The 27,587-nt window shown below is 42.1% G+C and overlaps 2 protein-coding genes across 8 annotated transcripts in view; one reads left to right on the forward strand and one right to left on the reverse strand.

Moving 5' to 3' along the window:
* LOC108703198 overlaps nt 1-13,240 on the forward strand; it is a 30,165-nt gene extending 16,925 nt beyond the window's left edge. For both annotated transcript variants that reach the window (XM_018239268.2, XM_041578177.1), the window contains 8 exons: nt 2,119-2,216; nt 3,140-3,198; nt 3,423-3,586; nt 4,399-4,561; nt 4,821-5,012; nt 5,096-5,326; nt 11,270-11,411; nt 11,751-13,240. In XM_018239268.2, the coding sequence (XP_018094757.1) occupies nt 2,119-2,216; nt 3,140-3,198; nt 3,423-3,586; nt 4,399-4,561; nt 4,821-5,012; nt 5,096-5,326; nt 11,270-11,411; nt 11,751-11,825 (1,124 nt within the window). In that variant the 3' untranslated portion in view covers nt 11,826-13,240. The remainder of the gene's footprint in view (nt 1-2,118; nt 2,217-3,139; nt 3,199-3,422; nt 3,587-4,398; nt 4,562-4,820; nt 5,013-5,095; nt 5,327-11,269; nt 11,412-11,750) is intronic.
* A 1,734-nt stretch (nt 13,241-14,974) lies between these two features.
* The window catches only part of tnrc6a.S (trinucleotide repeat containing 6A S homeolog), a 59,307-nt gene continuing 46,694 nt past the window's right edge, over nt 14,975-27,587 (reverse strand). For all 6 annotated transcript variants that reach the window (XM_018239271.2, XM_018239270.2, XM_018239274.2 and 3 more), the window contains 11 exons: nt 24,792-24,911; nt 24,594-24,668; nt 24,293-24,491; nt 24,064-24,195; nt 22,804-22,962; nt 21,418-21,558; nt 21,201-21,308; nt 19,792-20,010; nt 18,084-18,154; nt 17,869-18,008; nt 14,975-16,821 (listed from right to left, as the gene is read on the reverse strand). In XM_018239271.2, the coding sequence (XP_018094760.1) occupies nt 16,464-16,821; nt 17,869-18,008; nt 18,084-18,154; nt 19,792-20,010; nt 21,201-21,308; nt 21,418-21,558; nt 22,804-22,962; nt 24,064-24,195; nt 24,293-24,491; nt 24,594-24,668; nt 24,792-24,911 (1,722 nt within the window). In that variant the 3' untranslated portion in view covers nt 14,975-16,463. The remainder of the gene's footprint in view (nt 16,822-17,868; nt 18,009-18,083; nt 18,155-19,791; nt 20,011-21,200; nt 21,309-21,417; nt 21,559-22,803; nt 22,963-24,063; nt 24,196-24,292; nt 24,492-24,593; nt 24,669-24,791; nt 24,912-27,587) is intronic.

Below are 27,587 nucleotides of genomic sequence, written 5' to 3' on the forward strand. Positions count from 1 at the left end.
TACGGTGCCAAATTCAAATTTAAATGGAAGTATTCGTAGCAACACTACACAAGTCTGGGAAACCTTCAAAACATCAAATGAAATTTTTATTTTGCCCTACACATGTGCCCACTGTATAGTTAAGTTGCCACGAGTTAGGAAATGTAGGGGGGAAGGAGGGGAGCCCCAAATATTTTTCAATATTTTTCAGCCTATCACCCATAATATAGAAAAAACGCCAGCGTTTTTTGGGACTTAGAAAAAATGTTAACTTTTTTTGAAGCAATCCCTATGTACTCTATTGCTCTTCGCCTGGTCTGAGGTGGCGAAGGAAGTCTGGCGTAAAAGGTAGCGTTCAGAACAATGCGCGTGTTAGTGAATTTGCGTAGTTACGTCCGTTGCGCAACTTCGCCAAGCGTAAGGGTGTGAAGTAACACTAGCGAAGTTACGCCAGCGTTCGTTAGTGAATCGGCGAAGTAACGAAAATGCCCAATGCTAGCGAATTTACGCTAGCGTTAGGCGCTTAGTGAATTTGCCCCATAGAGAGAATTGATACAGTTGGTGATGTCCTGTAGGCAAAGCTCAGACGGGGTCACCAGCTTTTCAGCCTGTGAATAGATCCTTTAGGAGGCCCTGTCCATTCAATATCTGGCTGTAGATTGAGCAGATACCTATTGTGCTGGTTTAAAAGTCCCGTTGTTGCCCTACAGGTCTCCATAGGCCAATGGTGTAATCAGGATCAGCCCAATTTTGGCCACAGAAGTCGCCAAACGAGTAGATCACAAAGTGCAGTATCATTCCCATTGGTTAGAACAACATGCGATTTGCGCTGCTTAAAATGTGGGTCATTAGGAATTAGGGTTAACCAACCTCCTGGGCTTCCAGTGCATCAGTCGTTTTGCTGTAGAAAGCAGCTGTTATACTGCCAGGGATCTAATACGCAGGGCTTATCTCCTTCCCTGTCTGCATGAGCCGAATTATAGTAAATCACTAATGGAAACCCCTTAAACCAGTGATCCCCAACCAGTAGCTCGTGAGCAACATGTTGCTCCCCAACTCCTTGGATGTTGCTCTCAGTGGCCTCAAAGCAGGTGATTACTTTTGAATTCCCAAGTTTTATTTGCATAAAAACTAAGTATAGCGCCAAGCAGAGTCTCCTGTAAGCTGCCATTCCACAAAGGGGCTACTAATAGTCAATCATAACCCTTATTTGGCACCACCCAGGAACATTTTTCATCCTTGTGTTGTTCCCCAACTCATTTTACATCTGAATGTTGCTCACGGGTGGAAAAAGGTTGGGGACCCCTGCCTTAAACCATGTGTATTTGTATGTGACGTTATTATCCTTTAGAAACTGTCCCTACCAGAAATCCTGCCTTAATCCTCCTCCATTACCTGGAGCTGTGAAACACTGATCAGTCAGCAGCCTAACAGATGTTTTTTGGAGTGAGAATGCAAGAGAGCTACTATTTGCTTTTTAAGGGCAGAGACACACGCTGCCATTTCGGGAGATTAGTCGCCCAGCAACAAATCGCTTCTTCTTGGGCGACTAATCCCCCCGAACTGCCTGCCCGTCGGGTAGAATGTAAATCGTATCGATTCGACTTTCCGAAGTCGCCCGAAGTTTCCTCATGAGGCAACTTCTGAAAATGAAGTGTTCCGAGTGCTAGCCTGACGGCGATTACATTCTAGCCGGTGGGTGGCAGTTCGGGGAGATTAGTCGCCTAATGAAGAAGCGATTTGTCACTGGGCGACTAATCTCCCGAAACAGCAGCGTGTGTCTCTGCCCTTAAAGGAAATTTGAAAATGGCATCTAATTACCAGGATCAGTGACCCCCCTGACAACCAGAGAGCAGATTAATCATGAGGTTAGATGATTATGTTATTATCAGGCCGTTATTTTCTAACTCTCAGCAATAGATTTACTTTAATGTCCTTGTGATACGTTCAGTTCCGGGGGGCAGTTACATATCACAAAATCTCTGGGCTTCAAGCCTGAGCGGAACCAGCAGGGAGATTGATTGTGACATTAACACGGCAGCCATTAGAGGCGGTTTCATTCTTTTCACCCATTTGGAAGCAATGAGTGGAGGAAGTCACACAATTTGAGCCTGAGCACACAATGCTCTTGTCTTTCAGTGGAAGCAATTAATGTCACCTACAGAATGCAGCTGAACTTGGCGCTCTCTGCTTTGTGCGATCAGCCCGACACATGCCAGACGCTTCTGCTTCAAGAGGTTGGTATGAAGTGTGAAAGGGGAGAAACCTCATGCTTGCCCATATTAAAGGGCTGCTAAAACCTTAAAAAAACTCTGTCTGCTTACATAGGGTATTGTTTGCTGCCTATAGCAGTGGCGGAACTACCGCACCCCCTCAGGGCCCTCCGGCAGTCCGTTCGCCGCTGAAAATGCGGCCAAATGCGGCCGTACAGACGGGGCGGGGCCCAGATGCGCGTCACGCACCAGGGCCCGCCCCCCTCTACGATCGCTACTGAGTGTTATCAGGGCTTTTTTCTGGCTTCATTAGACTATGGGGTACATTTATCAAAGAGTGAAGTTAGAGATGGCTACAGTTCGTTTCTATGGGATTTTTAAAAGAGTATTTATCAATGGGTGGAAAGTGAAAATTCACCCTTTGATAAATACGCCTTTCAAAATCCCATAGAAATGAATGGATAGCGGTGGAATTTCACTCTAGCGAACTGTAGATATCTCTAATTTCACTCTGATAAATATACCCCCTATATCTAAATGTGATTTGCATCAATCTGGCACCCTCCAAAGATACTATGAGACCCATTTGCTCATGGGCACAGGAGAAAAGGGGCCATAGTAACATTACATGGAAAAAAGCTGCAGGGGGGCCCAGGATAGTGAATTTATTAGGGATGCATCGAATCCAGGATTCAGTTCCTTCTGCCTGGCCGAAACGAATCTGAATTTGCATATACAAATTAGAAGCGGGGTGGGAAATCACTTGACTTTTGGTCACAAAACAAGGAAGTAAAAAATGTTTCCCCTTCCCACCCCTAATTTGCATATGCAAATTAGGATTCGGCCGGATCGTTTGCGATGAATTCGGGGGTTCGGCCGAATCAAAAATAGTGGATTCGCTGCATCCCAAGAAGTTATGCCCTTGTCTTCTTGCGTTTCTCTTGCAGGTAACCTCTGTATATAAAGCAGTGCCTGGATTTGACAGGATTGAAGTACAAAATATCACGTAAGTTCAGGTTTTGAAGCTTTTAACTTGTGTTGTTTCACTACATTCCTCCATGGAAAGCCTTCAGCCCAGTGTGTTAATTATTGGGGTCCCCTGGGGGTAGGGCTCTTCTGACTTAGTAGTATGGGCAGGGTTGCCACCTTTTCTGGAAAAAAAACTATATATTTATCTTTTTTCATTAATAACATTGGGATCAACCATCATTTTTACTCTTCTTTATGTAGGTCGGACAGGACACTGGAGTATCGAGTGCAGCTGAGAGTGGAAACTGGCAGTGCAATGTCCGACACACTGGAGCTGGCACTTAGCGACCCTACCTGGCTGTTTGGGGCATCACACGGGTCGGAGGATAGTCTTACCTCCAGAGTCCGTAGTGTCTCCATGGCAGGTGAGTAGACCCGGAGCCTTTCTGACTAATAAAGACATAGGTGCAGGTTATGGGAGGAGACAGATGGGTTAGACTGAGAAGCAATCCCAATATGTTTTAAATAATGTCTTATTATAAGTTTAGGGGAGGACCCTATAATGATTTTGCTCCACCACAACTCCTAGCTGTATCATCTCAGCTAAATTTTTCCTATGTTTCCAGTATGACTGATGGGGATGGAGCCCAGGCTCCTCTGTCTGTCTCTGCGTAGGGGGGACTGGTTTATTTTCCTATAGTTAATATATTAAGATATCAGCCGGGAGCTGACCTACTGACCAGCTGCCCTCTGGATTCCCTCTGTAGATTCCTGCCTGCTATTGATCGTCCCTCTGTGGGAAACCAAAGCCTGTGCAGAGCAAATGAACTGATGTTCTGTCATTGGGCAGCGCTTTGTGGATCCAGTTGTGCTGCACAGAAACATAAAGCAGGGGAAGGGGCTTTAATGGTGCAATTGTGGGTGTAGCAAAGACATGAGGGGTCTGTAAGTAGAAAGTGTGTATCAAAAGGCAAGATGGTGCCAGTAACACTTCATATTTGGGCCGCCCCGCATGCAGACCCCAGCAATTGAACTACAACTTTCAGCACCCACTGATAAGCAGATATGTAGTTCAGTAGCAGCTGGAGTTCTGCAGGTTGAATTATAAGTAATGGGGGCCTAGGACAGTTCTGTTTATAACTTGCACCAGACAGGAGTAATGTCTCATTAATATAGATTAACCTTTACTCACCTTATGTGCAAGCAATGACCTTCCTAACATGTGTTTCCCCCTCAGAGGATCATGCCGACCCCTGCAAGGACTGGCTCTCCTGCCCGCTGGGCTTCCAGTGCTTGTCTGGCCGATCCCTCGGCTCTCGCTGCCATTCTCCCTGCCACAGCGGCTTCTGCCATAACCGAGGCATCTGCGTCCACCGAAAGGAGCAAGAGCCGGAGTGCCAGTGAGTGGGACACCTGTATAATACCCAAGAACTCATAGAAGGATAAATACAGTGCCAATTCCATTTATAACAACCCTTAACACATGGCAGGTTAAAAACAGGGCAATTCCATGTATAATACACCAGAACACATGGCAGGATAAATACAGTGCCAAATTCATATATAATACCCCAGATGTAACGGTACTTCCAGGGTCATGTGACATGCGTTGTGGGCATGTCCTTTTTCTAATTGGTCATTTTGTCTGCTCTTTACTAGGTGCCCAGTTGGAAGAGACTTCTGGTACATGGGGCAGACATGTGATTACCGGATGACTCACCAGCGTCTGACGGCCATTGCTTGCGCCATTGTGCTCTGTATCATCATTTGTGCCGCCACTGTGGTTTATATTCTTGTCCGGAGATTCCAGACGCAGATCCTGCAGCAGAAATTGGCTCAGACACAGAGCAGGTACAAATCCCAGTTGCCATTTATATATTGGCACCAGCCTGTGCCGTTGTATTTTCCCAGGTTTGACTTTTGTTTTTGTGCAGTTACAGGCGCTTCAGCAGGTTCGACGATGTCCCCACTCATTTTTGGTGCCCGTCTCAAACATGGCTGACGGCCTCAGGCTCCCTGAACTCGCTGGATAATCCGGCTTTCAGCAGTTCTGAAGAAGTGTTTCCCCTGCAGGCGCTGGGCAGCTGTGTGTGCGGGTGTCAGGAGGGGGCACAGAAATGCCTGCGGACCACCCCAACGCAGCCACCAGCTAGTGATCCTCCCAGGTAACGCACAGATAAGCCATTATGTATTTTAATAACTTGGGGGTGTAGTGTAATAAATATTGCCACTTTTGCACCAGGTCTAGTAACCCATAGCAACCAATCAGCTGTTATCCTTTGGGTACTGTGGTTTCCTCCCAGACTCGGAGTCAGGTTAATTGGCTCCTGATAAAACTGAAAATAGTGTGTGTACATGTGTTTAGCGCCTTAGATTGTAAGCTCCACTGGGACAGTGTACAGCATGCCTCCCAACTGTCCCATTTTCAGCAGGACAGTCCCGCTTTTGACAGCTTAACCCGCAGTCCCACGTTTGTACTGAAAAGTCCAGACTTTCTCTGCACTGAACAGCCAGAAAAAACTTAATTGGCTTTTGGCAGAGAGCCCAGAACAGTCACCACGTGCAACTAAGATACTTTGTAACAATTTTGAGATAAGCAAATAAGTAATTGTAACATTTTAGATAACAGGTCTCTTGAGAAACATTAGACTCACAGCTGAAAGGGCAATTCACCTTCATTAGCAAAACTGTAATAACAAAAAAACCGCAGAAATATGTTCAAACTTTCATAACCTGACAAATTTTGTAAAACGAACATGGTAATCAAGGGGTGTGGCCATATAATGGGCGTGGTCAAAAATGTTTTTGTCCCTCTTTTCATTTCCAAAATGTTGGGAGGTATGGTGTACAGTATAAACTCTGTAAGGAGCTGTGGAATATGTTGGGCCCGTATAAAGGGTTATAATCTATATGTATCTGTACAGCTGTTACCACCTTCCCCCCCCCTCAAATGGTTCCTTCCAATTGGGAACTTACCAACATCATGTTCAAGCAGGTAATATAGTGAGTGCCTATAATATATAAGCCTTCTATAATGTAAATCCATGCTAATTACTCCAAGGGATAAACTGCTGTTGTTCCTTATCAGTATCTCAGGCTGCACACACAGAGATTGCCCACGGTGCTAAATTCCAAGGCAAATCAAAAGGAACAACTTGCACATGGGGGTTTTGTACAGAGAGGAATAGCCCTTCAGATTAACCATAGCCAGTGCAGCTTTTGAGCTACCAGTTCCGAGACCTTTTTGTTACTATATGGAGATAGCTTATTCCAGGAGGAACGGCACTGACATGTCAATGGTGCTACAGCTGGAGCTGCTCCACTTGCTGCTTGTTTCAAAGTTATGTGAATACAAATTGCAAATTTCCACCTTGATGCAGAATGTAGGAATGTAGCCTTATTGTCCATACTGGAGCTGGTGCAAAGTAGGTAGAACAAGTGCTGAAGTTGCTAGAGAAACATGGAGCTAGAGACCAGTGCTTGTGGCAACTCTAGCTGCAGGCAGCCTTGTGCCCTCATTCTCTGGTACTCAATGAGTTTTTTAGTTTTCTTTTTACAGATGCCTTAAGCATATAATTAATTTGTTTCTCGTGAGCTCCTCTAGGAATCACATGCAGAGGAAAGTAGGAGCCTGGTGTGAGCAGCCCCCTCCCAGCATTCCCAGAGGCGCAGGAGAGACATAAAGGGGTTGATGATTAGACCTCCAGAGACAGTAATTAAAGAGAGAGACACGGGAAGGGGGTGTCGTGATAACAAGTAGGCAGTGGGGGAAGAGCAAGAGAACTTTCGGTGGGAAACCAGGTTGGGAATTTCAGAAAGGACAGTTCTGCTCATTTAGATTAATGGATGTTTGCCTGGACTGGTGGTGTGTAGGATTGTGGGACCATGTTGGCCTATGATTGGATTACATATGAGCCCCAGGCAGACCTGTTAGGAGAGGACCATGTGTACATCCCACTGAGCTTGCACCCCTGTATTACAGGCAAGGCACCCAGGCTAGTGCTCCTCTGCTCAGGGCTGTGGGTTTCGCAGCTGCAGGGTGAGGGGCTTGGGTGAAACATAGGAAGGGTTTTGGACTAACGGGCCGTGGCTGGGTGGATTAGAGAAGTGACCATCTATTGTCATAAGAGGGCTGTTTTGCGAAGAGGGGTGATCATGGGCTAACAAGAAGCCCCCTGTCCCTATCTTCCTCTAGTTCCCTGTTTTTTATCCTTATTCCCCAGACGTTGCTGGACTACAGGTCCCAAGATGCCTTTACCCTTGATCGTATGGTGAAGAATGCAGGGTGCTACGGTCCTGCTCCATCTGTGAACTAAAAATTAAAGAACATGGCGTCTAGCTCAAAACCTCCTAAAACATAAAACAACCCATGAAGGAGATATACAGAATCAAAAATTGCACCCCCCCCCTTTCCTGATTAGCGCTGGAAAGTTAAACCAATCACAAATCTCCCTTAAAACCATATTACCTTTCTATCAGTGGTACCCATGAAACAGGAGAATGAGTGCAATGTAATTGGCTGAGCTGTTGTCAGGAATGTACTCCTCTCCACGTAGTGACTGCAGCAGCTGCAGAGAGAGAGAGTGAGAAGAGATAATAATGTTGGAGACAGCTGGAAGCAGAGAAGATTCATGTTACTGCATAGAGATTCCTACAGGTTTGGGGGCTCACACAGCGCAGACATGTGTAGCTTCCCATTAAAACTGACCTTTTCCCATGCACCATCCATCCTTCCATGAATTTACTCTTCTACCATCTTCCCACCGCCTCCTCTTCCCTGTCCACCATTTGTACATAACAAGCAGTCGGAGTAGCCATACTGATAAACACTAACATCTCAGATCTAATGCATTGCAGTGCCTGTAGTCCTTTCCCTGGCGGAAGCATGAAGTACATGCCGAGCAATATAGGCAACGCTCACTGATTTGTATCAATGCTATAGGGCTGAAGAGGAAACCTTGGAATCCCAAACAATAAGGGTTGAACTTTAGTTCCCCTTTAACAGTGACAGTGGGTTCTGGAATGTGCAATCTGGCAGCAGTTAACGGATCCCTCGCATATGAGACTTTTAATTAGAGCTGTGTTTCATGTTGTGATGTTTCCATCCATTACACACACATCATGGAACCAGGAAAAGCTTTGGGTTGCAGTTCCAGCGTATCCATAATTGGCTGGAGCCTTCGTATTATCCTTTAAATAGGTAACAGGGCTGTCGAGATCGTGATACGGCTGAACTACAGCTTCCGACAACTGGGATTTCACCAGCTGGATGTGCAGTATTGTATTGAGGCGTTGCATAACATGGGACCAGAGCGTCTATGCTCAATTTCACACTAAAGGTGGCCAAATTAAAGAAATTGTGAAAATGAAAATTTAACATAAGCTTCATCATACGGAAATAAGAAGTTTTCTAAATACAATCAATTAAATATTCTGTACTGTTTCTGAAATAATCAAGTTTATATTCGCTGTCCTCTCAGCATCTGTTTCTCTTCATTCTCTCTTCATGCAGCAGTTGGGTGTCAGATATTCATTGATAGTTAAATCCAATATATTTTACAGGGGGGCTTTTTTTGCCTAGAAGATGTATTAGAGCTCACTCGCCAAACATCATGTCTCTCTACATGCAAAATTTGTGCAAAAGGCAGTTATTTTGTTAGATTTTGTGGAATCGGTTATTTGAGTGAGCTCTAATACATCTGCTAGGAAAGGAGCCCCTTATAAGATATATTGGATCTAACTGTCAATGAATATCTGACACCCAACTGCTGCATGAAGACAGAATGAAGAGAAACTGATGATTAGAGAGGGATAGTGAATATAAACTTGATTATTTCAGAAACAGTTCAGAATGTTTAATTGATTGTATTTATAAAGTTTCTTATTTCAGTATGATGAAGCTTATATAAAATTTTAATTTAACGATAGTTCCCCTTTAAGATACCAATATTGCCCTTACAGACCAAGTCTATATGGGCCCACCTGACACCTGCCCAATATCAGTAAAGCTGGTTTGAAAATCCCAACAGATGAGGAGCCCCCCCAAACATTGATGAGGTCCTTATCTGATGGGTCTCCATAGCCTCATTTGATGATCCAATTTGGCCCAGAACATGGGTCAAACTAGCAGACCTGGCTATGTATGGCTACTTTAAATCAATGGCACAAAGACTGTCAGAAACATAATAAACAGGACATCAGCATACCATAACAACCCGATCTTCAACCTCCTTCTCCTCACCAGGAACCCGTACTGTATGTCCTATGACTTCTTCAGGATCGCTACAGTAAGTTGTTGGACCAGTGGCTTTTGCTATATGTGTACAGGTATAGGGTATTTAATTTGAAGGGCCAAGCCACCAGGCACTTTGTCCTCCAACAACACGTTGCTCTGAATAAGATGCTGTCCTCAAAATCCATCTAAATATTGGTTAAGGAGGCTGAAATGATGGTTTTATACATGGGCTTTTTTGCTACTGGCTTGGTTAGAAGACATTTTTGGTACAGCCAACTTTCCACAATAGAAATTGGTTATCATGGACTCAATGCAGAGCTACAGGTTGGAGTCCTGCCAGATGCATGGTCCACCCCCACTGATCTAACGGTTGAGATAAAAAGGCCACAGCAGGGCATGGCCAATGTCTGTCTATTTAGATGTCCATTTTTGTTTTTAAAAATTAAGACCACTTTACTTATGAGGCAGGGTCTATCACAGAGGACCCATAGCTAATAATCTGGGTCCCACTAGCTTAGTAGCACTGGGCTCCATCATATATTATTGCCATGAGCAATAATGGCTTTCATTGGGGCTGAGCTTAAAGGGATACAGTCATGGGGAAAAAAAATGTTTTCCAAAATGAATCAGTTAATAGTGCTGCTCCAGCAGAATTCTGCACTGAAATCTGTTTCTCAAAAGAGCAAACTGATTTTTTTATATTCAATTTTGAAATCTGACATGGGGCTAGACATTTTGTCAATTTCCCAGCAGCCCCAAGTCATGTGACTTGTGCTCTGATAAACTTCAATCACTCTTTACTGTTGTACTGCAAGTTGGAGTGATATCACCCCCCTCCCTTTCCCCCCCCCCCAGCAGCCAAACAAAAGAACAATGGGAAGGTAACCAGATAACAGCTCCCTAACACAAGATAACAGCTGCCTGGTAGATCTAAGAACACCACTCAATAGTAATAACCCATGTCCCACTGAGACACATTCAGTTACATTGAGAAGGAAAAACAGCAGCCTGCCAGAAAGCATTTCTCTCCTAAAGTGCAGGCACAAGTCATATGACTGGGGGCAGCTGGGAAATTGACAAAATGTCTAGTTCCATGTCAGATTTTAAAATTGAATATAAAAAAAAAATCTGTTTGCTCTTTTGAGAAATGGATTTCAGTGCAGAATTCTGCTGGAGTAGCACTATTAACTGATGCGTTTTGAAAAAAAAAACATGTTTTCCGATGACAGGATCCCTTTAACTAGAGAGTAACTATTATGCAGTAATGTGAGCCCCATTATACATATTTGTGCCTGAAACCCCCATTGTCTGCTTCAGACCAAGGGACTTTGCTTGTCTTGTGGCAGTTGACCCACTGCTGAATAGATTTGCTTTCCCAAACGATTCCATTCTGCAATTGGGCTGGAAGCTGTGTGTTGCGCCCACTGAAAATGCAGAGTTGGAATTTGATCTGTGGCTGAATCTTGTATTAAACATCTGCAGACGGTCAAGACCAGTCTACCTACAGAAAGTTTCATCAAAGTTCTAGTATTTTTGTGTATGTGGGGGGGGGCAGGGTGTTTGAGAGCAACTGCAAAGTATTTTAATTCTTCCATGGTGGCTCAGCACTGGAGACCAGAGATCAATTCTGACAGGGCACTAGCTCGCTGTATCTGCAGGAGTTTTCACTGGGTACTCTAAAAACAAACAGGGAGATGAACAGTCTCGTTAGCTCCTAATGAATACGACCCTACTGTGAACTTGATAGGGACCTTAGATTGTCAGCTCCACTGGGGCAGGGACTAAGGTAGTTGTAGTTTTGCATTACCATGCCTGCACTAAAAATGAACATAAAGGAGAGAGTTGCAGTTTCATGATTTCCGTTTCTCCTTAGGTTGGAGACCAGCGGGAGCAGCATAAACGACCTAATGATCGACTCCGGGAAAGCAAGTGATGTGTCGGTGTCCAGCTGGCCAATGGAACCAATTCACTGGACTCCTTTTCCCATCCTGCACCAGCTCTCACTGCAGTCTCCAGTAGGTGAACATAAATCAGTAAACGTTCATGTCTCACTGAACCCAAACTCTGGGGAGTGACATTGAGGCAAAGGAAAGAAAGCCAAGGTGGCAAAGAAGGGCAACTAAATGAATGAGGGGAACCAAATATTCCAGTTCTAAAGATAAGACAGGGCAAGTTGTGTTGATTGGGGTGTTACAAAGAACACAAGGCCAGAATAGCAAGACTTCTCTACAGTAGATTGATTCAGGGATTAATTTTTGGCCAGTCTGGAGGACTTTATGTGAGGGTGGATCTCCGGGGTTAAATGAAAGATCTTTGCTCAAATAGACTGATGAATAACTTCTTGTCCCTTTCAGTTCCATGCACACAGACCTCACTCGTACTTTGAAGGAATGGAACTGGTGAACACAGAGAGAAGCTGGACTGCATAGGTGTTTCCTACCACTGGAGGACCAACCGTCACCACCTTGAGTGGGCAGCAAAGTTGGGAGTAAGACTACAAGATAAGCTGCCATCCTCTTCCTTTCATTCTGTACGGGAACTCGCAGCACCTTTACTGAAAGGACATTTGAGCTGGTGGGAATTGGAGATTTTGCTTCCAAACATCATGAAGAGTCTACAAAGTATGAAGAAGATCTGGACTTGCCACATGAAGGACATCATTTCTCTTCTGATTGGATACGATCAAATTACAAATTTAAAGAAACTGCACAATGTGAATAAAAGTGGCACCAGGAACAATCCGTGGGGGTCGGCACAGCTCCATTATAAAAGTTCTTCAAGTGGACACAATAGATTTTGCCGCCAGACTAATAACAAAAGAGGTCGGCAACGGGGGCGTAAGAGCAACCATACTTTATTAATTACATAACAAGCTTCATAAAACAAACAAAAATAAGACAGGAAGCATTCAAGCATTTGAACAATACAATAAAAACTGCTGTAAATAAAACACTCCATGTTTCAAGTGTCTGGAGGGCAGCTAATCAATGAGAAACCTTAATCTCCTCCGGTGAAGTGTCAACGAAGCTAGCTTTGGTTTTTTTTTTTTTTGTGTTTTTTTTAATGTATTTAAATCAAGCCCTACAGAGAGACATAAGTTGCAATTTATTGTAAGCTTCTCCGACGCGTTAGTCCGAACGCAACAATTTGTAGAGCAAGGGTGATGGCCCTCAGCGCCTTCCAGGCTGTTCGACTGCAACTCCCGGAGCTCTCTCTACTGGCTCTCGGAGGATACGGGGGTCGTAGCTGAACAGACTGGGGGAGGGGGGCTTAGACATCAGAATACCGTGCAAAAACATTCCAACAGCAACAGGGCAATTATTCACTACAGTACTGTTTGTAATAAGTTACAGGTAAAAATAAGTTTTATTGAAATACAGAAGGCTTGTCTTGAAATGACTATCGTACGAGGATCACAGCGCGTTTATTGGTAGGTCAGCTAGCCAATAGGAACACCGGCGTGCCGTTAAGCACCACACAAGCAGGACAAATGTGCTTTTTTTTTTAAAAAAAAAAAAAAAAACAAAACAAAAAAAAAGAAAGTTATGCTATTTAGTCACTGCTGGGTTGTTCTCGAACTGAGGTATAAAGGCGGTACATGAAGCTTATACTCAAGTGTTAAATATCAAATGCAAAGATTCCGAGCGGCTGTGTCCTGTATAATATTCAAGTTCCGAGCTTAGTGCATGATAGTACAGTTAGATACATGTTCTGGCAAAGGTGATCCCAGATAAAACTAAGGCTATTCGTTTCATGGTGAGGACATTATACAATATTACACTTCTCCTCTGATTATTCATCACAAGTTACAACACTTAATACAGTCCGAGCATATTCAACATTTCTACTTTGTGTGTTTGTTTTCTTTTTCGGACTGCATTAAAACAGCTTCCAAACAAAAACAAAAAAAAGTTCATCAAAAACAAAAACAGAATTGCTAAGCAGCGGAAAGAAAACATGGTTTACTGCTCTCCCGATCCCCCTTGGGCCTGTCGGACGGGCCTCGTTACATGAAAGAGCCGCCGACTAGTGATGTGCGGGGTCGGGATTTTCTCAACCCGCACCCGACCCTAAAGGTGGCCATACACGGGCCGATAAAAGCTGCCGACAGACTGTGTCGGCAGCTTATTGGCCCGTGTATGGGGGCCCCCGACGGGCTTCCACGATCGAGATCTGGCCGAAAGTCGGATGGGTTTAAAAATCCTGTCGGATCGTGGCCGCATCTGTTCGTTGATGCGGTCCGACCGCCCGTTTGCCGAATGCTAGGATCCGATCGTTGGGCCCTAGGGACCACGATCGGATCTGCCCGATATTGCCCACCTCAAGGTGGGCATATCGGAGGGAGATCCGCTCGTTTGGCGACATCGCCAAACGAGCGGATCTATCCATGTATGGCCACCTTAACCCGCCCTCCCTTGGCCCGCACTTCTGGGTTCCTTTTATAGACCCGCCGATGATGTCACAAAAGGGGTGGGGCAAGCAGGTGCAACGTCTATAAAACACGAACCCGGAAGTCGGCATTTGACGGTGGAGGGTGGGGAGAGCAGGAGAAGAGCTCAACCCACACCCGACAAAGCATGCGCGGTTGATCCAAACCCACGTGGGTATCGGGTCGGCCCGCAAATCACTACCGCCGACGGGGGATGAACTTCATCAAAAAAACAATTAAAAAATTCAAATTGTACAATCATTCTCTATTGTAAACAGTTAAAAAAGCCACATAAGTTGATTTGTATCAGCTGACACAAAGCAATCTGAATCAAGGCAATGAGAAAATGGCAAAAACTGTAAAGGGGGAGGGGGGGCGACAGCATAATCGGTCCCTGGGAAGCCAAATTGGAACCCAGTTTAACGATGAAAATGGAATTGTACAGTAAAATCTAATGCACCTTGTAAAGTATTATTTCTATACACATAAAAACAAGCACATAAAAATACCACTGGCTTTGGATATCCCAGAGATCGAAATGTGGGGACAAGTCAACATTCCTGTTTTTCTTTACTACACCCCTGGCAGTGAAGGGGGTCAAGGAAGAGCCTTTTCACCACATTGAAAGGACCAGGTTTTTTTTTTTTTTTTTTAATTTATTTTTTAAAGTCAAACGTGATAGGCCTAGCTTGACCAGGAGATGATGGTGGCACTGCTTTGCAGTATTTTGCCGATAGGGGGTGAGAATCAGTAGTGGAACTGGCGAGGGTTACGGTGGGGCGATTTCTGCTGGTTACTCCTGACCCTAATCTGTGGTGAAAATCTCTACGGGGGCTGGTGGGGTTATAGGGAATCGATTAACATATATTTACCCTTGTTCGGCGTCTGATTTAAATCCACCAAACAAGCATAACACCATTTATGGCAACAACAACAACAAAAAAAAACAATATGTAACTTGTTCCTTTTTTGCGAGTAAAGTCTTTTGCAATCATCGACATTTAAAAAAATACACTTTTTTGCTTTTTTTTATACAACACACCAGAAAACAAACAAAAAATCAATCCATCATCATCAGCCCAGTACTCTGTTACAATGTGCATAAATGTGCATAGTTACTAAATAATCAGCTTTCTTGTTTAAAAAACAAAAAAACAAACAAAAAGGTACGAACGAGAACACGGATAAAACACGAAGACACAGGACCACCTAAAGGAACACGAAAACCCGAGTTTATATTGGATGTGGGCAAATCTCCAGGCTACTCACTAAGACACAGCATCAACGCAATTTTTTTTTTTTTTTTTTTTTTTTTTAAATGTTAATCTTGGCTTTCGAAAGCTTTAATGGGGTAGTTTTTGGCAGAGAGGAGCGCGGTTAGTGCTAAAAGTTGCATTTTTTTTGTAATTCTTATATATTTTTAGCGCGAGAGAAGGTAAGTGTTATTTTCATCTTGTTCCTGAGAGCCATTTCCCCCCCCCATTTTTTTTTTTTGATTATTGAACAAATTAGGAATCACGCACACGGGAAAAGGGGAATGGGAGAAAAGAAAACACCAAACACTGACTCCCAGAGAAAACACATTCTTACCACAAGAACTTTTTTCCTTTTTTTTTTTTCTCCTTAAATCGATGGAAGAGTAAACATTTATTTGAACACTAAATTAAGAACCCCTTTTCCCTCCCCATCAAAAAAATAAAATAAAATCAAAAAACATTCTGTAAACAAGAGAACCCTAAGATTGGGAATCCCTTAAAGAAAATGCAAAGCCTTTTTTGAAAGTGCTGCCCCCTACTGGCATGTGTAGGGCATACGTCACAGCTGTGGCCACTTTATTTTTTTAATATTTTTTTCCAGTATAAATTTTTTTTTTTTTTCTAGATTTTTGATTTTAATTTTTTTTTTATTAAAACTGTGGAGCTAAATTCTATTAGGTTTAGTCACAAAAACCTGGTGCAATACTTTTTTTTTTTTTAAAAACTAAGTTTAAACCGTCAGTTATGGTTACCGCTTTCAGCACAGGAGCCGTCAGCGAGGCGTTGCTCCGCAATACGTCACCGACCGACGGACGCTGGGAAGCAGCTAGAACTTTGTAATACCACAATAAGGTTGGTACATCAAGGCATCTTAGAAATAATGAGCATTATCCGTTATCTTGTTTCTGCTTTTTAAGTACACGCGTTGAGAGTAAACAGTTTACACTTGAGCTGTTGCTTCTAATTATCTCAAAAACGTACGGAGCACCGTCCAGTGCAAAAAAAATAATAAGAAATGTAGCTCATACTATGAGGAAAATATAAAGGGGGAATGGAATTGAAAAAACCTACAAGTGGATACACACAGCTCACTGTACGCATTTATTATATATATATATATATATATATATATATATATATATATATATATATATATATATATATATATATATATATATATATATATAATTTTTCTTTTTTTTCACATTATAACATTGGCCTGGATGATTCAAGTATTTCAAACGGATATGTTTTGGGCTGAAAGAAAAGAAGTGGGAAGAGTGCAGAAGAGCTGTCTGCAGAGCCTGCAGATTTGAGAAGGGTGAACAGTCCAGCCAACTGGCTGCTTTAGCAAACTGACAGTTGAGGTCATAGAAGAAAGGCTACATGGGCTCTCCGTTTAACTGATCAACAGAAAGGAAAGTGGGGACAGGTGATTGACTGCTCAAGCCCCTGCCCTCATTACCCCATAAGCTTGTTGAATAATTCTGGGTGCCCCAGAGAGAAGTGCCATGAAGGTCTCCAGAGCTAGAGCCAGAAGCTCCTGGACTGTTCCAGTGATTGATATCTCCACGGTTCGAGATGCTGTGAGGACTGTCGAGGGATCCCAGTCGGCTGTGCCCAGAGCCAAGGGACTGCCAGCCGGGGGAAGGAGTCAGAGACTGGCCTTGTGCAAAGAAACGACTTATCTCCTCTTCACTGGCAAACTCAGCAAGTATAGTAGTGTTCCCTAAAACACACCTGTTGAGCAAAAACAAAAAAAAGATAAAAGTCTGTAGATTTGACAGAATTAAAACGATATACAGACATAACCACACTTTACTGGCATGGGAAAAAATTCAGTAAATAGTGCTGCTCCGCCAGAATTCTGCACTGAAATCTGTTTCTCAAAAGAGCAAACAGATTTTTTTATATTTAATTTTGAAATCTGACATGGGGCTAGACATATCAGTTCCCAGCTGCCCCCCGTCATGTGACTAATAAAATTCAGTCACTCTTTACTGCAATTTAGTGTGATATCACCCCCTCCCTTCACACATTCAGTTACATTGAGTAGGAGAAACAACAGCCTGCCAGAAAGCAGTTCCGTCCTAAAGTGCTGGCTCTTTCTGAAAGCACATGACCAGGCAAAATGACCTGAGATGCACCTACACACCAATATTACAACTAAATACACTTGCTGGTTCTGGAATTCAATTTTATATTGTAGAGTGAATTATTTGCAGTGTAATTTAGAAACGAAAACGACCATAAAAATCACGACAGAATCCATTCAGTCTGTCATTCTGAATATGTCACTCGACAGGCGTAACAAGCACCAAACCTGATCCAGCTATATGGGCAGCAATACCATTACCCATGTGACCTGTAGCTTTAAAGTGAGCTGTAGCTTTAAAGTGGACCTGTCACTCAGACATAAAAAGCTGTATAATAAAAGTACTTTTCAAATTAAACATGAAATTCAAATTTTTTTTTTTTATATTAAAGCGTTCATAGCTTTAATAAATTGCTTTAGTTCATATACAGATTTGTGTGTCTGGGTGACAGGTCCAATGTAATCCAACACAGATATTTTGGCGAGGGGGTATGCCCCTAGTTGTTCAATAACTTGCATGGGACCTACATGATGACATTTTCCAGCAGATTGACATTAGGACTGCTGCACAAGTTTGCCAGGTGGAAAATCAAGTGGACAGAAGTAGCCACCATGCTCACGATTGAACTATGGAGTTTCAAAGGATTTATTCACAGTAGTATATAGGATATCACAAAAAAAAAAACACTTACATGTGCAGAGACTTTTGTGCCTTCACTATCTCTTCCTTTGAACTGTAACGGACAAGAGCAGTACCGTGGGGAAGGTTCAGGTGGAATGTTATCAAAGGCCCGTGCTGCATGCACAGAGTACGCAGAGTAGAGCCATCAATCTGCAAGAAAACCGCCATTAGAACACTGCGCTGTCAGGAGAACATCAAACCTGTACAGTACAGAAGGCCACTGACCTGAGGCGTTAGGTTTTTCAGAACTAGCCAGTTTGTGATTCTCCCTGAGCTGTTTTCACTCCAGTTAGAACCTAGCAAGAATAAAGGTAGAGAGTTGCATCAAACAGGCAGTGATAGGAAAGCTTCTGGCACTGGTAAATGGATGTATTCCTTATACTATATGAACAATTACAATGGAAAAGGTACATAGAAGAAGACAATGTATAAAATAAGTAGGGAGGCACCGAATCCACTATTTGGGATTCGGGCGAATCCCCAGATGAAAGGTTCGGCCGAATACCGAACCCTAATATTTGCATATGCAAATTAGGGTCAGAAAGGGTGACAGTGGGAAAAAATAATCTTTTGTGACGAAAAGTCACGTGATTTCCCTACCTGCCCCTAATTTACATATGCAAATTAGGATTCGGTTCTGGCAAGGCACAAGGATTCGGTCAAATCCGAATCCTGCTGAAAAAGGCCGAATCCCGAACCGAATCCTGGATTCGGTGCGTCCCTAAAAATAAGTGTTGGAAAAGAAATCATTGAAAGATAAAGCAGCACAGAAAGAAACTCCAATGAACGCGAAGCTGTATTACAAGTATGGGGATTAAATCCTGACTATACATTATTCTTAAAGTCATTCTGTCATGGGAAAACATGTTTTATTCAAAACGCGTCAGTTAATAGTGCTGCTACAGATTTCTTCACTGAAATCCATTTTTCAAAAGAGCAAACAGATTTTTTTAGATTCAATTTTGAAATCTGACATGGGGCTAGACATTTTGTCATTTTCCCAGCTGCCCCCAGTCATGTGACTTGTGCTCTTAAACTTCAGTCACTCTTTACTGCTGTACTGCAAGAGTGGTATCATCCCCCTCCCTTCCATCCGCCAGCAGCCTAACAACAGAACAATGGGAAGGTAACCAGATAGCAGCTCCCTAAAACAAGATAACAGCTGCCTGGTAGATCTATGAACACCACTCAATAGTAAAAGCCAAGTCCCACTGAGGCTGATTCAGTTATATGAAGTAGGAGAGACAACAGCCTTCCAGAAAGTAGTTCCATTCAAAAGTGCAGGCACAAATCACATGACTGGGGGCAGCTGGGAAACTGACAATATGTTTAACCCCCATGTCAGATTTCAAAATTGAAAATAAAAAAATCTGTTTGCTCTTTTGAGAAACGGATTTCAGTGCAGAAGTCTGCTGGAGCAGCACTATTAACCGATGTGTTTTGGGGGGGGGAAAAAAAAAAAAATCATGTTTGTCCATGACAGTATCCCTTTAAGAGCTAAATATAACATTAATTCCCTGTTTCCTAGGTTCTATAAGGGGGCTACAGATTGCTTGAAGTTCCTTTCCCTGGTCGATTTATCCATGGTCATTACCTTTCTTATCAGTCATGTGACTCTAATCTCTTACAAGACAATAGCAAGGGGTTCATTTGTCAGTCACTAGAGGACTAGCCGGTCAGGAAAGTTCAAGATGAAATTATAAAGGCAAAACCAAAGCAGGTGGGAAATAAGTACTTTCCTCATAGGAGAAATCATGCACTACAAGAAGATGGCATTTAAAGAAGCCAGATTAGGTAATCCCCTTTACTATGCACAATTCTGCAGGGGAGAGACCAAAATCAATGAATGTTTTCTAAAACATTACAGAAAAACCTAAAATTAAAGTTTCCATAGCGTATGGCTGTATAGAAACAGAAGCAAGGGGGCACTTACCTGGTGTGTATCTTGAGTCAGAACTGCCCCACCCACCAAGACGTAGGGAGTTGGTATCCCAGGTGGATAAAGGAGGCTTCTGACCAGTCAGCCCTGGGGGTGGCCGGGACGGAGCACTGATGTTTTTAGATGCCAAAGGGACTTTCCACAGTTCATGAGCCAGAGAAGTGTTGGCGACGGAACCAGAAGACCAAGTAGGTTTAGGGTCACTGTTTCTAACTGTAAAGATAAATAAGCAAATTATATAGGGTGTTAAAGGGGTTGTTCACCTTCAAATCAACTTTTAGTACGACGTAGAGAGTGATATTCTGGGACAATTAGCAATTGTTTTTCATTTTTTATTATTTGTGGTTTAGCTTTTTATTCAGCAGCTCTCCAGTTTGCAATTTCAGCAATCTGGTTGCACACTAGTGTAAAGTAAAAATAACAATACATTTGTAGCCTTACAGAGCACTTGTTTTTAGATGGGGTCAGTGACTCCCATTTGAAAGCTGGAAAGAGTCTGAAGAAGAAGGCAAATTATTAAAAACCTATAAAATAACTAATGAAGTGAAGACCAACTGAAAAGTTCATTTTAACTGGCCATTCTTTAACATATTAAAAGTTAACTTAAAGGGATACTGTCCTGATTTTTATGATGTAGCTTTTATTTGTAAATTACACTGTTTACACTGCAAATAATTCACTCTACAGTATAAAATGTTATTCCTGAACCGACATGTGTATTTATTTAGTTGTAATATTGGTGTGTAGGTGCATCTCAGGTCATGTGCTTTCAGAAAGAGCCAGCACTTTAGGATGGAACTGCTTTCTGGCAGGCTGTTGTTTCTCCTACTCAATGTAACTGAATGTGTCTCAATGGGACATTGATTTTTACTATTGAGTGCTGTTCTTAGATCTACCAGGCAGCTGTTATCTTGTGTTAGGGAGCTGTTATCTGGTTACCTTCCCACTGTTCTGTTAGGCTGCTCCAACTTGCAGTACAGCAGTAAAGAGTGACTGAAGTTTATCATAGCACAAGTCACATGAATGGGGGCAGCTTGGAAACTGACAATATGTCTAGCCCCATGTCAGATTTCAAAAATTAATTATAAAAAAAGTGTCTGTTCTTTAGAGAAATGGATTTCAGTGCAGAATTCTGCTTGAGCAGCACTATTAACGGATGCGTTTTTAAAGTGTCCCTTTAAGAAGAAAGATGTTAATCTGCTACTGGTAAAAGGCACAAGTGAACTGGTACTGAAGCACCTAGCTGGTGGGATCTTTACCACGACTATCAGGTATCCAAGCAATTATGGTATTGCAATCCCATGTTAACCTCTAGCAGCAGGTGCTTCTGGAATTGTTTTTAAGCTCACAGGTAGCAAATCCTGCCAAAAGTGTCAAGCTGTATAGAAACTAAGGTGGCTTACCTGAAGTGCTTTGTGCTGTACTGCTGTGGGAGACACCGTAGTTGGAGGCACGAATGGAGGACCAGGCACTAGTTGAAGGCAGCGTGGTGTTCAAAGAAGAGGATGACCCTAAAATGTATTTTTTTTGTGCATTCAATTTAGACTGTAACCCTGAGACCAAAAAAGGCTTTGGACAAAGACAAAACAATATACATTTAGAGGATTAGGATAAACTTACCACTGTTTCTGTCCCTGAGGTGGTCAACACCCCGAACAGTATTAATTGACAAATTGTTGATGACACTGCCAGGAGTGACATAAGGGTCAGTTTCTGGGTCAATGTTTGGATAACCTTTCCATGGCTCACCCGGGCGGAATTCTGAAAAGATCAGATGGTAGAACTATAAAAGCAGGCCTACTATAACATACTATCTGTTATATACTCTTCCTAAAAGTCTGTATATATGAACAGGGGCAGGGCATCTTTGAAGACATCACAAAACTGAACTAATGGTGACCATACAAAACCCATAAAACCTGCCCCTCCAAACCAAGTTGGCAGTTTATTGATCTGGGTATAAAACTCTATCCAGGGCCTGAGCAATCTGCTGAAAGCTGGGCAAATACCATTCAGGTAAGTTTTAAAGGGGAACTATTGTGAAAATTTAAATTTAACAAGCTTCCTCATACTGAAGTAAGAAACTTTCTCAATACAATCAAATTCTGCATTGTTTCTGAAATAATCAAGTTTATATTCAACATTGCTCTCTCAGCATCTGTTTCTCTTTATTCTGTCTTCATGCAGCAGTTGGGTGTCAGATGAATGATCTGATATATCTTATGGGGGGGGCTCCTTTCCTAGTAGATGATTAGAGCTCACTCCAATAACGGATTCCAGTACAAACAAAATAACTGCTTAGATTTCCCATAGGGAGGAAGCACACCAGAAACTTCGGCATTGCCTTTAAATCATTAATTTCAGCAGAAATTGGCACAAGCTTTCGGGGTCAGCCCCTTCCTCAAGTGAATGAAGAGAAACAGATACTGAAAGAGGAATAGTGAAGATAAACTGGATTTTTTCAGAAACGGTACAGAATTTTTAATTGATATTTAGAAAGTTTCTCGTTTCGGTATGCTGAAGCTTAAATTAGATTTTAATTTTCACGATAGTTCCCCTTTAAACCTCGGGTAAGGACCACATCGGCATGTTGCCCAATTATGATCCGACTGTTGGCCAAATGATCAGATGATTCCCGGCGGCTTTAATTTTTGGATTCTGTTTCAGAACCCAGGGATTTGCAAACGCCCAGCAACAATGTTTCTCAATTACTTGTTTTTACATTTTAAATGTACTGCACGAAAAAAAAAAAAAAAAAAACTGGGAAGAAAAAAAAAAAAATCAAAGTTGCAGTGCACAAAATACCGTTTGTATTATATAAAAAAATTAGCATCCCTGATGGGACTAGAACAAGAGAGCATACAAATATAGAAGCATAGAGCATGTATGATAAGATGTCTTTGTTGTAACACTGGCTTAGACTAGACAAATGCAAAGTTTGGGGCTGCCTCAAGTATTTAAACAAAAGAAAAAAAAAATGAAGTCAATATTGGGGCTATTACTTACCGGGGGGCCAGTTGACACTGCTGGAGCCGTTTGGCGATTTGGCACTAGGCCAGCCATCCCCAATAGATCCTGGAGGGCTGGATGGAGAGTTACTGCTGTTCATGAAGTCATAAGAACCAAAAGGAGAATCTTCAAGCCTGAAACCACTTGAAATAGCACCTAGGGCAAGAAATAGCAAATACACTAGGGTATTACTGCAAAGACAATGCAGACAAATATCTGCTTTACTCACGTCTAATCACATTCCAGATGCCACTATGTCGTTTGCATAAAAGAGATTAGCAGAGCTGGTGGAGACCTAAATTCTGCTACTTTGTGTTACGAGTCAGAACCATAGAAAATGGCTTAAATTGCCATTACATTTACAAATAATAAGGTGAAAATGGTAAAGGGATTCTGTCATGATTTTTATGATCTTTTTATTTCTAAATTACACTGCAAATAATTCACTCTACAATATAATATTTCATTCCTAAACCAGCAAGGGTTTTTTTGCTTTTGGTAATATTAGTGTGTCTGCAGCCATTTTGCCTGGTCATGTGCTTTCAGAAAGAGCCAGCACTTTAGAATGGAACTGCTTTCTGGCAGGCTGTTGTTTCTCCTACTCAGTGTAACTGAATGTGTCTCAGTGGGACCTAAATTTTACTATTGAGTGTTGTTCTTAGATCTACCAGGCAGCTGTTATCTTGTGTTAGGGAACTGCTATCTGGTTAGCTTCCCATTGTTCAGTTGTTAGAATGCTGGCAGGGGCGTAACTACAGAGGAAGCAGACCCTGCGGCTGCAGGGGGGCCCAGGAGGTACAGGGGGCCCCATGAGGCTCTTATTGATGAGCAATTTGAACATATATTGGTAAAACAGGACAAACACTGGATATGTTGGGGGCACTAAAATTAATTTGCTGTGGGGCCCAGCAACATCTAGTTACGCCACTGGATGCTGGGGGAGGGATGGGGTGATATCACTCCAACTTGCAGTACAGCAGTAAAGAGTGACTGAAGTTTATCAGAGCACAAGTCACATGACTGGGGGCAGCTGGGAAACTGACAATATGTCTAGCCCCATGTCAGATTTCAAAATTGAATATAAAAAAAATCTGTTTGCTCTTGAGAAATGGATTTCAGTGCAGAATTCTGCTGGAGCAGCACTATTAACTGATATATTTGACAGTATCCCATTAACATCCGTTATAAGTATATTTCTTTTCAGGGTAAACACAATAAAGAAGAGCCATGCATGAACACCTATTATAAGCATATTACCATGTTTACTGGAATTTTGATCCAGAGAAGTATTAGAAGACATGCCGTCAACTGTTGTCCACTTCCTCAGTCGTGACTGTGGCTCCTTTACAACCCCGAAATCCATATTTACATTCGAGTTTGAGTTCAAGCCTGAAAAAGGTGACAGGTTCTCGGATGAATGCTCCCTTGTTAAAAAAAAACAAAAAAACAACTGCACAAATAAACAAAGCAAAGGAAAAAAACTTACCTGAAGGGAAGCCACCAAAAGCACTGATTGGTGAAGGTACTTTTGGCAACTCTGGGGCAGAGTGGGGCAGCACATTCTCCATAAAAGATTTCATGGGAGGCTGGTGAAACATTTGCTGCTGTGATTGAGGAATGCTTTGTTTCATCAGCAGGTTGGGATCAAGTTGACGTGCTTGCTGCTGTGTACCAAGAGACCGGGCCTTGAAAAAGCAAAGACATAATATTTAGAAACAGAGAAAACTATGGAAAAAGTACTCACTAAAGCAGTATTGCATTACAAACATAACACTGCATTCCAATACCTGCTCATGTTGTTGGCGACCTCCTGAGGGCACCCCCCTCTGGTTCTGAATCTTCTGCTGCTGATTCAATAACCTCTGCGGGAGGGGAAAAGTGGGAGATCACATAAATATGGAGAAAGTAGACCATATAATGTAAAACATAGAATTATTGAAACTATCTTTGCACAAGAGGATGGGGGACTCATTAGTCCAACTTACTTGCAGCTGGGAAAGCTGGTTTAATTGGGAAAGCTGGTTCAACATGGCTATATGCTGGGGGCCGAAAAGGGGGTTCAGACCACCATTGGCTGGGGGATACTTCAGCAAAGAAGGAGGAACCTGTGGAAAAGAAAAACAAATCATGTCAAAGTGGAAATATGTAAGTATCCGTTTAGAGGTTAAGAATTTAAAGGGATACTGTCATGAGAAAATATGTTTTTTTCAAAATGAATCAGTTAATAGTGCTGCTCCAGCAGAATTCTGCACTGAAATCGATTTCGCAAAAGAACAAACAGATGTTTTTATATTTAATTTTGAAATCGGACATGGGGCTAGACATATTGTCAGTTTCCCAGCTGCCCCCAGTCATGTGACTTGTGCTCTAATAAACTTCCGTCACTCTTTAGGGTAGGGACACACTGGGCGATTTGGGGAGTTTTAGTCGCCTGGCGACTAATCGCCGCGACTTTTCTCCCCGAATGCCTCCCCTCGCTCTGCGCCTGGCTAAAATGAAAAATCGCCTGCGCTAATCACACGCGGCGATTCGTTTTCCGAAGTCGCCCGAAGTTTCCTCGTGAGGCAACTTCGGGCGATTTCGGAAAACGAATCGCCGCGTGTGATTAGCGCAGGCGATTTTTCATTTTAGCCAGGCGCAGAGCGAGGGGAGGCATTCGGGGAGAAAAGTCGCGGCGATTAGTCGCCAGGCGACTAAAACTCCCCAAATCGCCCAGTGTGTCCCTACCCTTACTGCTGTACTGCAAGTTGGAGTGATATCACACCCCTCCCCCCAGCAGCCTAACAGCAGAACAATGGGAAGGTAACCAGATAGCAGCTCCCTAACACAAGATAACAGCTGCCGAGAGTGCAGGAGATTAGTTGCCCAGAGAAGCAGCGATTTATCGCTAGCGATTAATCTCCTGGTGTGTCACTGCCCTAAGAACAGCACTAAATAGTAGAAACCAGGTCTCAGAGGCAAAATGACCTGAGATGCACCTACACACTAATATTACACTTGGATAACCAAACAGCAGAAAATGAATGAATATATATATATACACATATATATATATACATACATATATATATATATATACATACATATATATATACATATACATATACATATACATATACATATATATATACATATACATATATATATACATATACATATATACATATACATATACATATATACATATACATATACATATACATATACATATACATATATATATATATATATATACACATACATATATACATATATATATATATATATATATATATATATATATATATATATATATATATATATATATATATATACATATACATATACATATACATATATACATACATACACACACACACACATATACACATATACATATACACACACAAGAATAAATTCTTGTTCATTTTTAAGTCCTGAGAAGTGCCGATCTTTCTTGCAAATTGTATGGAGATGTCTATTGATCGTGCACCCAGGCAACCTAACACGTTTTATCGAGAGTGCCGGTTTCCTGTGGAGTTATTATACACATATACATACACACACATAAAAAAAACAAACACTGCTATCCAGTAGGACCTCATATACACGATCTTAGGTTCACAAGAGCATTGAGGTTCAAATGTTCCATATAAAGGATTCTTATAGCATTTTAACTGATCTTTAGTGGCGCAAATGGTATAATTAAAGATAACCCTGTAGAAAGTGGAGCTACTGAGAGGATGAGGCCCTGGAAGTTGACAAAAATAGTACTGCATTTTACAAGAAGAGCAGCAAGGACCCAACCCTTCATATACCAGAGTGAGAGCAAGTAAAGTGCGATGCAGTGTAGGTTCTCTGCAGTTAGATTATGTCATTCAAGTAGAAATCCTCATTAACTTTGCTCAATGATACAAACAAAAGTGAACGCCGCATTAATATGCTGGGTAGGGCATAGTCCTTAGGAGCAAATGCTAATTGCTACAAAAGCAGAATGAGATGAATGCTTTGGGTGCTTGTACTTGTACAGCCTTAGAGACCCAGAAGCTGCTGTGTAAAAACCTCACTCAGCTGAAGGGTCATGAATCCTGTCCCTGTTTGTCAGCTGAATTTAGACATCTAACAAAGAGGAAAAGAGAAACTACACAAAACCACACCAGAATGTTATTAATACACCTATTGACACTAAGGGGCCTATTTATCATGCTGCGGTAAACATCACCAGTGATGTTAGCAACCAATCAGGTCTTTAAATTTTAGGTGATTGGTTTTCCTTATTACTTTCCTTATTTTGAATATTCCTTATTTATTTTTTGGATTTTTTTTGTATTCATCATTCACGATGACGCGGATTTTACTGAACGTTACCTCTTGCGCCAGACTTGCCTTCGCCACCTCAGACCAGGCGAAGTGCAATAGAATAGATAGGACTTCCTCAAAAAAAGTTGAACATTTTTCGAAGTCCCAAAAAACGCTAGCGTCTTACTTTTTACAGGGTGATAGGCTGAAAAAGAGCATACTTTTTTTTTGGGGTTCCCTCCTTCCCCCCTACATTTCCTAACATATGGCACATAAACTATACACTGGGCTCATGTGTAGGGCAATATAACAACTCTTATTTTATTTTAAGGTTCCCTGGGCTTGTGTAATGTAATGTAGTTACTACAACATATACGTCACGCCGTAAACTAACTTCACGCCGTATGCTAATTAGATCAATTATTGGTCAATAACACCTTATAGGGGTTGTTCAGCTTCAAAACACTTTTTTCAGTTCAGTTGTTTACAAATTATTCCCCAGA

Source organism: Xenopus laevis, chromosome 9_10S (genome assembly GCF_017654675.1).
Source record: "Xenopus laevis strain J_2021 chromosome 9_10S, Xenopus_laevis_v10.1, whole genome shotgun sequence".
Taxonomy (NCBI): Eukaryota; Metazoa; Chordata; class Amphibia; order Anura; family Pipidae; genus Xenopus; species Xenopus laevis.